The sequence below is a fragment of the Adelges cooleyi genome, unplaced genomic scaffold (genome assembly GCF_023614345.1).
Source record: "Adelges cooleyi isolate 19-005CV unplaced genomic scaffold, UGA_ACOO_1.1 ACOO_flye_CR_arks_rails_tigmint_CR_PRNA_39, whole genome shotgun sequence".
Classification (NCBI taxonomy): domain Eukaryota; kingdom Metazoa; phylum Arthropoda; class Insecta; order Hemiptera; family Adelgidae; genus Adelges; species Adelges cooleyi.
Window position 1 is genome coordinate 27,486 of NW_026096067.1, and position 18,464 is coordinate 45,949.

The 18,464-nt window shown below is 27.5% G+C and overlaps 1 protein-coding gene across 1 annotated transcript in view; it reads left to right on the forward strand.

The window, feature by feature from the left end:
- LOC126841553 (zinc finger protein 271-like) overlaps positions 1-12,966 on the forward strand; it is a 31,088-nt gene extending 18,122 nt beyond the window's left edge. The window contains exons 3-5 of the mRNA XM_050578125.1: positions 238-417; positions 4,999-6,574; positions 12,175-12,966. Of these exons, the coding sequence (XP_050434082.1) occupies positions 238-417; positions 4,999-6,574; positions 12,175-12,966 (2,548 nt within the window). The remainder of the gene's footprint in view (positions 1-237; positions 418-4,998; positions 6,575-12,174) is intronic.
- The last annotated feature ends 5,498 nt before the right edge of the window (positions 12,967-18,464 follow it).

An 18,464-nucleotide genomic window follows, 5' to 3' on the forward strand; every position in this document is an offset into this window, starting at 1 on the left:
TTTACCACTGAAAAATTGGTTGGTTTTTATTTTCAAAATAATGTAAACTAAATTATTCTTTTTTATTATGTTCAAGCTTCAGGCACTTAGTCAGTAAGCTGTCTTCTTTGTTATATCATTATTATTACTATATTTGTTACTAAATAAAATAGCTAAAATTGTACAATTTAGTCGTCCTACTAATCCTCTATGCATATATAGCACAGAACTACAACTAATGTTAAATGTCAATTATAGAGTTTTGAAGCGGTTTAATATATTGAAAATTAAACCTGAAAATTATGAAACAGAAGAAGAATTGTTGGAAAAATCGTTTGAAGTCATTAAAACTAAACCGTTTGATATGCAATTCATAAACAATGAAATTTCTACAACAAATAAGTGTTTGGTAAAGAATGAAGTCGACAATAATTATGAGTAAGGTTATTTTTATTACCATTTTTTTTTTCTTAAATAAAACTTTAAAACTTTTGTAATTATGTTATCATCCTCCATAAACCCATCATTGGTATCGATGTTAGCATTTCGCTATTATGAAACTTATATTAGTAACCACTTGTGCATATAATAATATATTATTTTAAAACCGCATCTACCTCTTATCAATATAATGTTCAATCAAAGTATCAAAACAAAAAAAAATTGTTATTTATTTGTGGGTATGATGACCGGTCGACGTCTGCAGTATCCCATAATGTTAGCTTACGCTTGCGTTTGCATGCGACTTACCGTGTTTATTTATATACATATATAGAAAACATTCCTACATTAAAATAGGAAAAAAATGCGAACAGGTGTGATTTTTTAAAATAATGTTACTAATGTTTACTTAATGTTAATAGTTATAAAAAAAAAAAATGTAATAAGTAATAGGGTTTGTTTAATTTTTATTAAATACATTTTTTATTATCATAAATAAAAATTAAAAGTTGATGGAAAATTTTAATGAAATAGACTATAAGTAATGTCCTCATAGTAAAATACTTAAAACTTTATAAAAATATTATTAATTAGTTACATTTTGTTTTCTTTTCAAAGAGGTATTTATTATATGGATATGTCTCGTTTCTTATCTCTCATATTTTATTTCTAATATTATATCTCTACATTTTGTATCTACAATATCGTATATTTTATATCTTATCTTATCTATAATATCTCTAATTTTTAGCCAGACATTAAAAATTATTTATCAGAAATTTTTATTTCTGCCGAGTTAAGGGTTAAAAGACGTCGGTCATTTAAATGTCTTAAGGTACTCAATGTAAAAGTGGACTTTAGATAAAGTACACTTTTTAAGTTTCAAATCTTATGTTATTCGGACGTTTATTATCCATATTTTAACAAATGTGAACGTTACATTGTATTTTATAGGATAAGTTTAGGCTACTCAATCAAATAAAATAGCCTTAATAGTAGATTATTGTATGTCATGTAAAATCAATAAAATGAATTCTTAAAAATGATGCGTTGTACATTTAATATTAGTAATATTAATACTTGCTGTATAATATCAAAGTATATTTGTCTTAAATTAATCTATTATATTCCATACATGTTGCAGTATTCATTTTCCGTGTAAAGCGACCGATACCTTAAACAAAACAAAAACCATGGATTGCAGTTTGAACAAAACTATAGAAAACGATTCTGAGAAAAACATACACAAAATACACTGCAAGTTCGACTGTAATATATGTCAAAGAAGGTTTACAACCAAAAGTAATATAATCCGGCATATTGCGAAATCGCATTTTATTTCTTTGCCTCCTAAATTGCAAGACCGTTTACCTCCACGCTACAAAGTACCTCCATATGTGGCAATCACTTGTTATCACACAAACACACACTATCTGTCCATATAATTTCTGCGTTGTCATTCAGTTTTCATTGGAATCACATCTAATGTGATGATTGTTGGTACCACTACCCACCGTACCCCCACCTGCGCCGGGAGAAGCGTAAGGACGATGCCGCAGCCATTTTTGGTCCGCCATTCGATAATCTCACACGACTTCGTCTACACGCTTGGCGTCTTTTTTCCAAGCAGACATTCTGTTAATAACTTTGTGCTGTACACGTTAGGTAAATATACAAGCTGTTATATTTAAATAAATAAAACTGCCAATTTGTTTGCAGTATTGGTGCCACGGGTCCGATTCGTGAACATCTCTAGATTTCAATCATAATAACTTGGTCGAATTCTGCGATAAATACCTTAAGTATTGCGTCGTGTTTCGTTATTTCGTTACAATTGTGTTTTTTCTTGCATGTCAATAATTTATTATAAGTTTTTATTAGCTGCTCTGGAAGGCGGTTTACGGTTCTACATTGTGTGAGTATCTATTGTTTTGTATTTCTAATTTATATACATTATTGCCGTGTTTACTGTCTCCCGCGGGCATAAAACACTGCTTTTGAATAAAAAGAATCATAATTTATTTGGTAGCTTGTTACTTATTGTTCATCCGGAGTTGAGTAGAGTAATATAGGATCAACACCATTTTAAAGTAATCTAGTCGGCAAAATGGCCAATCGTCTAGCTTTGATCTTTATTGTGTTAGCTTCTTACCTATAAGCCATGCTTGTAGCTTTGTGTTATTCATCTAATTCGAGTAAATTAAAATTAAGATTTAAATGTTTAAACAAACAAAATATACTACTGAAAACTCAGTGGTTTTTTACAAGTAATGTAAACTAAATTATTCTTTACTATATTATTATTATTACTTTATTTGTTACTTAATAAAATAAATAAAACTGCAATTTAGTAGTCCTATTTAAACCTCTTTGCATAAGTGGTACAGAAAAACAACTAAAGTTCAATGTCAATTACAGAGTTTTGAAACGGTAAAATATGTTGAATATTAAACCTGAAAATGACGATGCAGAAGAATACTCCGTTGAACCAAAACCGTTTGATGTGCTGTTCAAAAACAATGAAATATCTATAGTAGAGGATTATTTGGTTAAGAATGAATTCGATGATACTTATGAGTAAGGCGATTTTATTACCATTTATTTTATCTTGAACAAAAGTATTAAAACTTGTGCCTGATGGTATCAATATAAGCGTTTCGCTAACATTAAACTTATATTAGGAACCATTTGTTCATTTAATAATAGATTGATTGATTTAAAACTACATCTACCTCTTATCCATATAGAGATCCATTAAAATATTTAAAAAAACAAAATTGTAAACATTTTATTTGTGAGTGTGTTGTCTGCAGCACCACATTATGTTAGCGTACGTTTTGTACGATACTTACCGAGTTATTTATATAAATATATAGAAAACATTTTTACAATTATTTTTCATTCTTTCATTAAGTTAATAAAAAATGCGAATAAGTGTCATTTTTTATTACAAAAACTATATATTAAAATTTATGTTTTTTACTATTAGAATATACATTTAGAATGTATACTAAATTATCTTTATTATATCATTAGTAGACTATATTTGTTACTAAATAAAATAATTAAAATTGTGAATTTAGTTGTCCTACTAATCCTCTATGCATATATAGCACAGAAATACAACTAATGTTTAATGTCAATTATAGAGTTTTAAAGCGGTTTAATATATTGAAAATTAAACCTGAAAATGATGAAACAAAAGAAGAGTTGTTGGAAAAATCGTTTGAAGTCAATGAAAACAAACCGTTCGATATGCAGTTCATAAACAATGAAATTTCTACAACAAATAAGTGTTTAGTAAAGAAGGAAGTCGATAATAATTATGAGTAAGGTTATTTTTATTACCATTTTTTTTTTCTTAAACAAAACTTTAAAACTTTTGTAATTATGTTATCCTCCTCCATAAACCCATCAGTGGTATCGATGTTAGCGTTTCGCTATTATTTAACTTATATTAGGAACTGCTTGTTTATATAATAATATATTATTTTAAAACCGTATCTACCTTTTATCAATATAATGTTAAATCAAAGTATCAAAAAAACAAAATTGTGAAAACATTTAATTGTGGGTTTGATGTCCGGTCAACGTCTGCAGCATCGCATGATGTTAGCGTACGTTTGCGTTGGCATAAGAAGTACCGGTTTTTTTTATATACATATATAGAAAACTTTCATACATTAAAATAGAAAAAAAAAATGCGAACATGTGTCATTTTTTAAAATAAAATTTTAATGTTAACAGTTATAAAAAAAAAATAATGTAATAAGTAATGGGGTTAATTTTATTTTTTATTAAATACATTTTTTAATTATCATAAATAAAGAATAAAAGTTCCTCATAGTAAAATACTTAAAACTTTATAAAAATATTATTAATTAGTTACATTTTGTTTTCTTTTTAAAGAGGTATTTATTATATGGATATGTCTCGTTTCTTATCTCTCATATTTTATTTCTAATATTATATCTCTACATTTTGTATCTACAATATCGTACATTTTATATCTTATCTATAAATCTCTAATCGCAATCTCTAATTTTTAGCCAGACATTAAAAATTATTTATCAGCTGTTTCATTCACAAAACATCCGCTTAATCGCGCCACACGCACACATTTTCCTCGATAGCGTTCAGCGTCATTTTAGCATTTTCTTAATGTCCCCAAGCCAAAGGACATATCCATGTCAAAAATATAGTTTAGTCGTTTATGAGAATTTATTATTATTTCTGTCAAGTTTAAGGTTAAAAGACGTCGGTCATAAAAAGTCTCAAGGTACTCAATGTAAAAGTGGACTTTAGATAGAGTACACTTTTTAAGTTTTAAATCTTATGGCACTCGGATGTTTATTGTCCATATTCTAATAAATGTGAACGTTACATTGTATTATGTAGGATAAGTTTAGGCAACTCGATCAAATAAAAATTGAGTAAAGAAGACTTTTGTATGTCATCTAAAATTAATCAAATTAATTCTTAAAAAGGATGCGTTGTATATTTAATATTAAAACTTGCTGTATGACATCAAAATATATTTTTCTTAAATTAATTTGTTTTGTTTCAAACGTGTTGCAGTATTCATTTTTCGTGTAAAGCGACAGATATCTCAAATAATACAAAGACAATGGATTGTAGTTTTAACGAAACTATAGATAATCATTTTCAGAAAAATATATACAAAATACGTCGGTTCGACTGCAATATGTGTCAAAGGAGGTTTACAACCAAAAGTAATATAATCCGGCATATTGCGAAATCGCATTCCATTGAAAAGAAAACACCTCAAAAAAATAATGTCAATCATCCTAACAGCAAAATCAAAGGAAATACTCGAAACAAAGATGGCCTATTTAATTGTGGTAATTGTTTAAAAACGTTTTCATTAAAATCAAGCCTGAGAAGACATTCGTGCATTCACACGGAAAAGCCCTTTAAATGCAATGTCTGTGATAAAACATTTGGTAGACAATCTTACCTCAAAACTCATGAACGCATACATACTGGTGAAAAACCGTTTAAATGTGATGTCTGTAAAAAATGTTTTAATGTACAGTCTAACCTCAAAACTCACGAAAAAACACATCTCGGCGAGAAACCATTTAGATGCGTTGTCTGTGGAAAAACATTCAGTCAACAAATTAGTCTCAAAATTCATAAACGCATACATACCGGTGAGAAACCGTATAAATGCGTTGTCTGTGAAAAAACATTCATTCAACAATCTGATCTCAAGAAACATGCTCGTGTACATACCGGTGAGAAACCTTATAAATGCAATGTCTGTGAAAAAGCATTCATTCAACAATCTAATCTCAAGAGACACGCACGCATACATACCGGTGAGAAACCATATAAATGCGTTATCTGTGAAAAAACATTCATTCAACAATCTTGTCTCAAGAAGCATGGTCGTGTACATACCGGTGAGAAACCTTACAAATGCGATATCTGTCAAAAAGCATTCATTCATCAATCTAATCTCAAGAGACATGCACGTATACATACCGCCGAGAAACCTTTTAAGTGCGATGTCTGTGAAAAAACATTCATTCAACAATCTTGTCTCAAGAAGCATGGTCGTGTACATACCGGTGAGAAACCTTACAAATGCGATATCTGTCAAAAAGCATTCATTCATCAATCTAATCTCAAGAGACATGCACGTATACATACCGCCGAGAAACCTTTTAAGTGCGATGTCTGTGAAAAAACATTTGGTACACAACAATACCTAAAAATTCATAAACGCACACATACCGTCGAAAAACCGTTTAAATGCGATGTCTGTCAAAAGGCTTTTTGCGACCAATCTTACATCAAAATTCATAAAAGGATACATACCGGCGAGAAGCCCTTTAAATGCAAAGTCTGTGAAAAAGCATTCATTCAACAATCTAATCTCAAGAGACATTTACGTATACATATCGATGAGAAACCCTATAAATGCGTTGTCTGTGAAAAATGTTTTAATAGACAATTTAACCTCAAAACTCATGAAAGAACACATACCGCCGAGAAACCATTTAAATGCCGTGTCTGTGAAAAAGCGTTCATTCAACAATCTGACCTCAAGAGACATTTACGTATACATACCGATGAGAAACCCTATAAATGCGTTGTCTGTGAAAAATGTTTTAATAGACAATTTAACCTCAAAACTCATGAAAGAACACATACCGCCGAGAAACTAATTAAATGCGATGTCTGTGAAAAAACATTCACTCAACAAATTCATCTTAAGAAACATGCACGTGTACATACCGGCGAGAAACCGTTTAATTGTGGTATTTGTTTAAGAACATTTTCATTAAAATCAAGCCTGAGAAGACATTGGCGCGTTCATACTGGGGAGAAACCCTTTAAATGCGATATCTGTGAAAAAACATTTGGTAGACTATCAAACCTCAAAATTCATGAACGCACCCATACTGGTGAAAAACCGTTTAAATGCGATGTCTGTAAAAAAAGTTTTAATGTACAGTCTACCCTCAAAACTCACGAAAGAAGACATACCGGTGAGAAACCTTATAAATGCGTTGTCTGTGAAAAAACATTCATTCAACAAATTAGTCTCAAAATTCATAAACGCATACATACCGGTGAGAAACCATATAAATGCGATGTCTGTGAAAAAACCTTCATTCAACATTCTGATCTCAAGAGACATGCACGTATACATATTGGTGGGGTACGACATAAATGCTCAGTCTGTGATAAATCATATGGTCGCCAAGATTCTCTCAAAAGTCATCAAGCAAAAGCACACGGCTCATAGATTCATAAACCTTACGTGACTATTTGGCAGTTTTTCAAAATCGATTTGTTGTTATTTTGCAATTTTTTTTACTTTATTACAGATTTAGTATACTTTTATTAGTTTTCTTATAATATTTTATTTATTACTATCGTTTAACAGATCAATAACATAAGTATTCGTTTAATTTTTTTTTCTACGGATCACATGAATTATTTAGTATTTAAATTTTTATAATGAGTTTTTTAATTTTCATAATCTACACACACAATATGCTAAAAAATATTGTTACTATTCTTATTTTTTATTATAAAATGTTAGTAGTCTTTTTTAGTTACTGATGGTTTTTAAGAAAAATTTTTTATAGTATATGTTAATTTGTTTATTAAAATTGATTTTTAATTTAAAATATTTGTTTATTTTTATGCGTTGAATTATGCGGACCATGTTTAAAATTCAAAATAAAATGTATTATTATTCCGTCAACTATGATTATATTATGTTAGTTTCATTCATATTTTTTAGAATAAGTTTTTCGTTTTTTAATTCGAAGAATTATTAAGTTTGAACGACAGTAAACCAAACCTGACAATTATTAATAAATGTCATTTGGGAAAGTGAGGAGAATATGCCTACTTCAATTTATACGTTTATTATTAAATAATTTTGTTCAATATATTTGTGTGATTAGTTCCCATGAAAACATAATACCGTGTTTGAGAGTAACAACATTAGTTTTATATTGAGACTTATATTGGATTTTTTATAAAAATTTTTTTCAAATAATTACTATAATATTGGAATTTTAAAAGATTTATGTAAATGGATAAATTATATGACTATAATAAACAATCTGTTTAAGTGTTCGTCAAATATCGTCTATGTTTAAAGAACTATTCGTAAGTGCCACTTTTTTTTGGGCATGCACCATTTTGACGTGGCTCAACATGTTCATCTAAGACATCGGCTATCCGCCTCTTTGATTGTGATATATTTACTTTGACGGGTTGTTAAATTACTATGTCTATGTTGAGGCTCGTTTAAGACAGTGTACTTAAAATGAAAATGATATTTCACTAAGACTAATACAGTCTAATGGTTAAAGACTTTTAGAAATATAGTATAATTGTTTATAGTTGTTAAGTGTTTTAAATCGTAAAATATAGAAGCATTTGAAAAAAAAGTTTTTATTGTGTTATTTCTTTTAATAAGCTTTGATACAAGAGTTTGGAATTTAATTTATTTGCCTCCGAAAATGCACGACAGTTTACCTTCACGGTACAAAGTACCTCCATCTGTGGCAATCACTCGTTATCAAACAAACGCACACTATATATATTTATGTATATAAATATATATATAAACATTTTTACAATTATTTTTCATTCTTTTATTAAATTAAAAAAAAATGCGAATAAGTGTCATTTTTTATTACAAAAACTATATATTAAAACTCATGTTTTTTTACTATCAAAAATTTCATTTTTGTTAAATAGACATTTTTTATGAATAGATTAGTTAATCTAATTTTTTTTAAATTTATAATATGATTAATTTTCCCATTTAAAATGTAAACTAAATTATCTTTATATATCATTAGTAGACTATATTTATTACTAAATAAAATAATTAAAATTGTGAATTTAGTTGTCCTACTAATCCTCTATGCATATATAGCACAGAAATACAACTAATGTTAAATGTCAATTATAGAGTTTTAAAGCGGTTTAATATATTGAAAATTAAACCTGAAAATGATGAAACAGAAGAAGAGTTGTTGGAAAAATCGTTTGAAGTCATTAAAACTAAACCGTTTGATATGCAGTTCATAAACAATGAAATTTCTACAACAAATAAGTGTTTGGTAAAGAATGAAGTCGACAATAATTATGAGTAAGGTTATTTTTATTACCATTTTGTTTTTCTTGAACAAAACTTTAATACTTTTGTAATTATGTTATCCTCCTCGATAAACCCATCAGTCGTATCGATGTTAGCGTTTCGCTATTATTATCCTTATTTTAGGAACTGCTTGTTAATATAATAATATATTATTTTAATTAAAACCGCATCTGCCTTTTATCAATATAATTTTAAATCAAAGTATCAAAAAATGAAGAAAAAAAATAAAAAAATGAAGCGATTACTTATAATTTTAAATTTATAAAGTTATATATATATAAATATAGTATAATGATTAATATCTTCTCTACAAAATCATAAACTATTAAGTAAGATAGCATTATTGTTTTTTTTCTTAATAGGTCGATGAAGTAGTGTATGTTTAAAGATACATCTATTGAATTATTCAATGAGGTGGTCTATCTTAAGATAGACGCTATTATAAAAAAGATGTTCATTAAAAAAAAAAATTCAAAAATGATCTCTATGGGTATTAAATAGTAAAAAAAAACTGTTAGTATCCACGCTATCCACGTCGATACATCGACACATGAAAAAAAAAAGGTGTGATTTTTTAAAATAAATACTTAATGCTAACAGTTATAAAAAAAAAATAATGTAATAAGTAATAGCGTTTGTTTATTTTTTATTAAATTCATTTTTAATTATCAAAATTAAAAATTAAAAGTTGATGGAAAATTTTAATGAAATAGACTATAAGTAATGTCCTCATAGTAAAATACTTAAAACTTTATAAAAATATTATTAATTAGTTACATTTTGTTTTCTTTTCAAAGAGGTATTTATTATATGGATATGTCTCGTTTCTTATCTCTCATATTTTATTTCTAATATTATATCTCTACATTTTGTATCTACAATATCGTATATTTTATATCTTATCTTATCTATAATACCTCTAATTTTTAGCCAGACATTAAAAATTATTTATTAGCTCTTTCATTTACAAAACATCCTCTTAATAGCGCCACACGCACACATTGTCTTCGGTAACGTTCAGTCTTATTCACGCGCGTACGCAAAGATTTTTTTAATGTCCCCGATCCAAAAGCCATATCCATGTTAAAAATTAAGTTTAGTCGTTCAGTGTGAAATTTTTATTTCTGCTGAGTTAAGGGTTAAAAGAAGTCGGTCATTAAAAAGTCTCAAGGTACTCAATGTAGACTTTCAAGATTTTAAATCTTATGTTATTCGGACGTTTATTATCCTTATTTTAACAAATGTGAATGTTACGTTGTATTTTATAGGATAAGTTTAGGCTACTCAATCAAATAAAATTGCCTTAGTAGTAGATTATTGTATGTCATGTAAAATCAATAAAATTAATTCTTAAAAATGATGCGTTGTACATTTGTAAATTTTAATGAAATAGACTATAAGTAATGTCCTCATAGTAAAATACTTAAAACTTTATAAAAATATTATTAATTAGTTACATTTTGTTTTCTTTTCAAAGAGGTATTTATTATATGGATATGTCTCGTTTCTTATCTCTAATATTTTATTTCTAATATTATATCTCTACAGTTTGTATCTACAATATCGTACATTTTATATCTTATCTATAATATCTCTTATCGCATATCTCTATTTTTTAGCCAGACATTAAAAATTATTTATCAGTTCTTTAATTTACAAAACATCCGCTTAATAGCGGCACACGCACACATTGTCTTTTGTAACGTTCAGTGCCATTCACGCACGCACGCAAAGATTTTCTTAATGTCCCTGATCCAAAAGCCATATTCATGTTAAAAATTTAATTTAGTCGTTTCATGTGAAATTTTTATTTCTGCCGAGTTAAGGGTTAAAAGACGTCGGTCATTTAAAAATCTTAAGGTACTCAATGTAAAAGTGGACTTTAGATAGAGTACACTTTTTAAGTTTCAAATCTTATGGCACTCCATTTTCTAATAAATGCGAACGTTACATTGTATTTTATAGGATAAGTTTAGGCAACACAATCAAATAAAAATAGCCTTAATAGTAGATTATTGTATGTCATGTAAAATCAATAAAATTAATTCTTAAAAATGTTGCGTTGTTTATTTAATGTTAGTAATATTAATACTTGCTGTATAATATCAAAATATATTTGTCTTAAATTAATCTATTATGTTCCATACATGTTGCAGTATTAATTTTCCGTGTAAAGCGACCGATACCTCAAACAATACAAAAACCATGGATTGCAGTTTGAACAAAACTATAGAAAACGATTCTGAGAAAAACATACACAAATTACGTCGGTTCGACTGCAATATATGTCAAAGGAGGTTTATAACCAAAAGTAATATAATCCGGCACATTGCGAAATCACATTCTAGTACTTCTATTGAAAAGAAAGCACCTCAAAAAAATAAAGTCAATCATCGTAACAGCAGAATCAAAAAGTATACTCAAAACAAAGATGGTCTATTTAATTGTGGTATTTGTGTGAAAACTTTTTCATCAAAATCAAACCTGAATTGGCGCATACATACTGGCGAGAAACCCTATAAATGCGATGACTGTATAAAAAGATTTGGTCAGATATCTCACCTCAAGATTCATGAACGCATACATACTGGTGAGAAACCTTATAAATGCGTTGTCTGTGAAAAAACCTCCATTCAACATTCTGATCTCAAGAGACATGCACGTGTACATACCGGCGAGAAACTATTTAAATGCGTTGTCTGTGAAAAGGCATTCATTGAAGAATCTAATCTCAAGAGACATTCAGTCGACAAATTCATCTCAAGTACCATGCACGTATTCATACCGTCGAGAATCCGTTTAAATGCGATGTCTGTAAAAAAACGTTTGGTAGACAACATCACCTCAAAGCTCATGAACGCATACATACTGGTGAAAACCCGTTTAAATGCGATGTCTGTGAAAAAACCTTCATTCAACATTCTGATCTCAAGAGACATACACGTATACATAATGGCGAGAAACCTTTTAAATGCGATATCTGTAAAAAAACATTCGTTTCACAATATCACGTTAAGAACCATGCACGTATACATACCGGAGAGAAACCCTTTAAATGCGTTGTCTGTGAAAAATGTTTTAATAGACAATTTAACCTCAAAACTCATGAAAGAACACATACCGCCGAGAAACCATTTAAATGCCGTGTCTGTGAAAAAGCGTTCATTCAACAATCTGACCTCAAGAGACATTTACGTATACATACCGATGAGAAACCCTATAAATGCGTTGTCTGTGAAAAATGTTTTAATAGACAATTTAACCTCAAAACTCATGAAAGAACACATACCGCCGAGAAACTAATTAAATGCGATGTCTGTGAAAAAACATTCACTCAACAAATTCATCTTAAGAAACATGCACGTGTACATACCGGCGAGAAACCGTTTAATTGTGGTATTTGTTTAAGAACATTTTCATTAAAATCAAGCCTGAGAAGACATTGGCGCGTTCATACTGGGGAGAAACCCTTTAAATGCGATATCTGTGAAAAAACATTTGGTAGACTATCAAACCTCAAAATTCATGAACGCACCCATACTGGTGAAAAACCGTTTAAATGCGATGTCTGTAAAAAAAGTTTTAATGTACAGTCTACCCTCAAAACTCACGAAAGAAGACATACCGGTGAGAAACCTTATAAATGCGTTGTCTGTGAAAAAACATTCATTCAACAAATTAGTCTCAAAATTCATAAACGCATACATACCGGTGAGAAACCATATAAATGCGATGTCTGTGAAAAAACCTTCATTCAACATTCTGATCTCAAGAGACATGCACGTATACATATTGGTGGGGTACGACATAAATGCTCAGTCTGTGATAAATCATATGGTCGCCAAGATTCTCTCAAAAGTCATCAAGCAAAAGCACACGGCTCATAGATTCATAAACCTCACGTGGCTATTTGGCAGTTTCAAAATAGTTTTTCAAAAATCGATTTGTTAATTTTTTGCAAATTTTTTTACTTAGGATTTATATCAGATATATTATATTTTTATTAGTTTTCTTATCATTATTAAATATTATAACTGATTATTATCATACACACTTGCACAAAGGTATTTAGTGAAACCAATGTGTTTTATACGTTTTTAACGTGTACTCAACATGTTATATAATTTGGTAATTTAGTTTTACTGTTAAATTGAGTAACTTAAGACTGAAAACTTTACCAATAGATACCAATGTATTTAGTATTTACATTTAGTGTTAATTGGTAGAAACATATGTACCCATATAAGTTTACTTTTTATTCTTGACTAAAATGAACAAATATGTGCTTAAATCGAAAACTGTGTAAATAAAATTACCTATATGCTGTTATATATTAGATAGCATAATATTAATATTTAACACAATATAATTGATTTAGGTATCTAATAAAACTTTATTTGAAAAATAACTTTCTTCTATTATTATTTTAGGCTGTTCTTTGCAGAAAATATTTACTGATTGTAATATTTTTTACAATAATTGTGTTTTGTTTTCTTACTACAGCTCACAACTATAAAACATTTAAAAATTATTTCAGAACACTACTGCATAATTAGGGTATTTTCGAGTTTAAATATTCTTACATGCTTAATTAAATTAATTATTATTAATTAATAGTTAATGAATTAAACTAACTTTTAAAGATATCATACATTTTTCGATGTTGTTGATTTGTTCGTATTTGTTAATACTTTGGGAGATTAAAAAGTTGCTACAGCCTACAGGAAAAAATTGTTTCAGCGTTTTAAAACACACCAAAATAAAGAATGTGGGACCAATTTTGTAAAGTCAGTATACTCTCAGCTCCGCATCGAAGCTAAAAATATAAATTATATTTTAAAATATCGACTTAATGCGTTTTTCAAGTTCATTTCTTCTACTTTCTTAATCTAAAATAACCCACTAAAATTAAAGTATTTTCAACTTGGTACTATACATAGTCACTGGCGTATCCAAATTTAGCGAAATGAGTAATGTAACTAATTCTAGCTTTATTCGTTATTTTTTTACCTTTTTGGGTAAATAAAGTTTAAAACTTCAAAATTTAAGTTTTTTAAAAGGTAGAGTATATTCTATTAACTTTTTAAATTAAAATGTATTTATTACACATTATAGTTAAACGTTAAATGAAGTTTTTGCAAAAAATTACTTATGCCGAAGTGAATTGTTTAATAAATAAAGTGTAAAACGTCTTTCTAACTAAGCATGTTAAACATTTTATCATTGAAATAAACACTCAAGAAACAGAAACTTATTCAGTAACAGTATCTATATAACATAACAGTATATAATACATATGTTTATGTAATTTCACATTGATAACTAATTTTGTTCTTCATATTTAGCCCCACCCCCATGAAATCTGATATATGACCAAGGTTAGGATTTTTTATTTAATTACCGAATATCAAAACTTGTTTGAAAATAATAAGTCGTTTTAAAATTTGTAATAATTACTTCATTAAATAAATTTAAATATGAAATAAAATTTTATTCACTGTTTCGAAAATTTACTATCTGTCATATGGCCAAGGTGAAAAACAACAAACAGTTAAATATTAATTTTGCCAGTACATTTTCCCCTTACTTTTGTAATGGCATTTCTACGTACAAATAATATAATATGTTAATACCAATAGAACAAAGAGTACTGAATACTGCTAGAAATATACAGTATAGCTGGAGCAATTTAATTAACCTGCTATCAGTTGACATGGATTAACTAATGTGAGGAATTCATTGATACCTGATTGTTTTCTTTATATTTAGAATTTAGATACTCATTCACCATGTCTTCAAACTCCAGACTCCGTCATGTCAATGAGAGTGTGAACCTAAGCCCTACCATTAAATCGATAGGGTAACTTAAATTTTAAGTAAATATATACACTGTTTATATAGAATAATTATTATATATTATGGATAATGTTTGTATTATTATCACATGGTAATAATGAGAGTAACGAACAATTTCAAAAAACTAAGAATACATTTTATTGAGATTTTAGGAAAAGACAAAACAAACTTGTACACGCATAGCATGGTTTTTTTTAAAATTTGAGATTTTCTTTTATGATAAAGAAAACCAAGTTACAGTTAAAATAAAAGTTTTATAAAAATCAATATCCAATTAATATACCAAAAATGATTTATATGGTTAATAAAACAAAATAGTTGGTTATAAGCACAGCTCTAAGTAGTAACGTTATGAAAAATAATTATATTTCCCTATGAACAATAAAGGTGTATGTTTTTTAGTTACAGAAAGGACCCAAATATGCTTTAGGAATGTCCAGTTATATTTCAAGTGCAATACAAATTATCATTTGATTGTGTACATTTTTCCAAAATCTAAATTACATTTCACTAAATTATAATAAAATCATAAACTTTTGCTATTCGGACAATTGAAAATATTATCTTGTTTTTTACTACTTACCTATACATATTAGTATTGATCTCAAAAAACATTTTTGTTATTAAATACAAGTTGCTTGGGAAAAGATAACAAATGTGCTTGGTTCTGATGCGTTTTTAATGGTTTCATCTGTGACAATGAGTTTTTATTCATTGACAACACCAATTTGGAAGATTCACTTTTGTAAGATATAAACCAAGTTGTTTTTTTACCAGCAATTATTTTTTTTACAGACAAATAAAATCTACTTTTTAATTTTTAATTGGACAACTTAGGTCTAATTCTGAATGCAAAAACGTGCACCAGTCATTTTAATGTCACCAGTTGCTCATTAGAGACTTTTAGAGTACAGGGTGATCCAACTAACGTAAGACACTCATTTTCTCGGAAAATATGAATATTTTGAAAAAACATTTTTTCCTATTCTTTTAGGTATAAGTTTTACTACATTTTTCAATGCTTCGAAAATTTTTATTTTCATCCCTTATACGATAAAAAGGGTCTAAGTTCACGTTTTCAAATGGCAACATATGTTTTTAATTCCATAAATTTGTAGGCAAAAAATTTTAAAATATGTTATCGTTTGAATTATTAATTTTTATCCATCTAGTCGTTAGCTATGACTTTGTAAAGATATTACATTTTCTCTTAAATATTGTTATATTTCTTTGGTTTTCCAAAGACCGGGAGCCAATAAAATACTTATTTATGATCGCATTGTCCGATAGATGAGTACACAGATAACCAAACACAATAAAATGTTTTGTGATATTTTGTTTGACCAGCGTTTCATATTTATAGATTACCGACTTTTCTAACACACCGTCATGACAGGTAGGTTGACAGACCTATATTGACAGCAGCTAACGAATGGCTATTTAACCACAACAATCAAAAACCGTGGTACAAGTAGGTTGATAACTGCTGCTATGATGATAATACAAAATATTATTATCATTAGTTATCATATTTTTCTACTATCTATGTTCTACATTCAACAAGTAACAGCACAGTACAACAGATCATTATTATGCTATTTGAAAATTATAATTTTTAGTTTTTATAGGTAGTAAACAATAGCTTTAAAATTTGGCTTACAATCTCATAAGTGCATACATTGAATGGACAAGCGTCGCGAAGCGTTACTATTATTTGTTTAGTTATGTTCAATTTATTCAAAATATGTTCTGTGCTCAAATAATTGTTTTAAACAATTTACACTAAATAAGGAATTTTGGATTTAATTTGCTTACTATTTTAATTCTACAGTAAATATTTAAAATGTTGCTTATTTTACATTTATAACTAACTTTTTTTTATTATATAAACAACTTTATTAATAAAAAATAATGCAATAAAGTGGACTGTGTTTAAATGATTAAGTTGTCTAAAGACTAGATGTTTGTAAACAGTGTTTTAGGAACCTACAACAAAATCACAGTTAAGTTTGAAATTGTATTAATTATCGACTTAATTTAAGCCGGTAGTTCCAAACTATGATTCAAAGTACTTATACTTTTTTTTCTGTTTTCCCCATCCTGTTGGCAAAAAAGATTTGATTTTTCTGTAACGGTAAATTTTTCAACATCATTGATATTTCATTTTTTTTTAAGTCAAGTTATTTCTTATTAAGATCCTGTTAATAAAAATATGGATCAATAGTTTGTGACTCAATTACACAAAATCACACAGTGATACTCAAACTTCAGAAATAAAGTTAGGGTTTGTGTCACGCAAACATTAAATTATCAGAACTTGTCTTTTTTATTTTATTAATAACTATTAAATTAAATAGTTTATATGTTTCTAATCTTTTTATTAGTACCTACTAATTATTATTATAACTTATAAGGTGTACAATGTTATAATAATAGTGATTCTAAAGCCTTTATAATAAAATATGTCTGTTTCAAAAATTTCAAATTGAAAAGTTAATTCTTTTACAGTTGAATCTGCTTATTTTGATTTTATGTATAATCAGTATTTTCTTATTTTTATTATTTTCTTCACTATTTAATATCTAGAAAATTAAAAGCTTAATAGATTTTAGTTGTTTAAAAAGAAAACCATTATCTGATATTTCCTTGTTTACTATACAAATTAAAGTATTGACATTATTAAACTATTATAACGGGTACGTTTTACTAAGATTATGTAAAAGTGGCAATATTAAATCAAAAATAGCCTTAGCTAAATTGTAGTATCTAAATTTAACAATTATTCTGTAATAAAACACATTTTTAAGGATTTCAATTTTATGGAATTTGTACGCGACAAGTTTGTCTGATTTTATACACATACATACATGTATACTATTTTTATGTATAAATACAAATAATTATAAAATCAATTATACTAACTTATAATGCATAGTTGTTAAAAATAAAATTTGTTTACCTTTAATGATGCAAATAATGGTTAAAAGAATATTTGCTGTAATGCGTATGCGACAATTTTCCTACTTTAAAGAGTTAAAAAACAATTTTTATTAATTTTTACTGTGTACTTTACAAAATTTGAACATTGATAACACATAGTCAAACAATTGTGTTGATAAATTTCAACGACAAACATATAGTATAGTATAACATTTAAAGAACAATAATAATCTTTTGTCTGATAATATAAGTATTTAACTAATAAAATATTCATAAACTATTTATTAATACAACAATAAATTTAAAAATTACAAATGTTACTATTTTGAAAATATTCAATCAAAAATATTAAACAAAAACAATATCTATACATTTGAAATTGTTCAACTTCTATAATACTGATTTAAATTTTTTTCTTTTAACAATCGTTGGTAATTAAACAAATCTAACAAAATCAAAATTCAATAAATAAAATTAACTATAAGAATTATCTTAGGCAAGTTCAAAAAAATAATTTACTTGATTTACTGAATTCATTAAATACAAATTAATAGAATTACTACTTTTTTAAAGAGAGAATTATTGTATA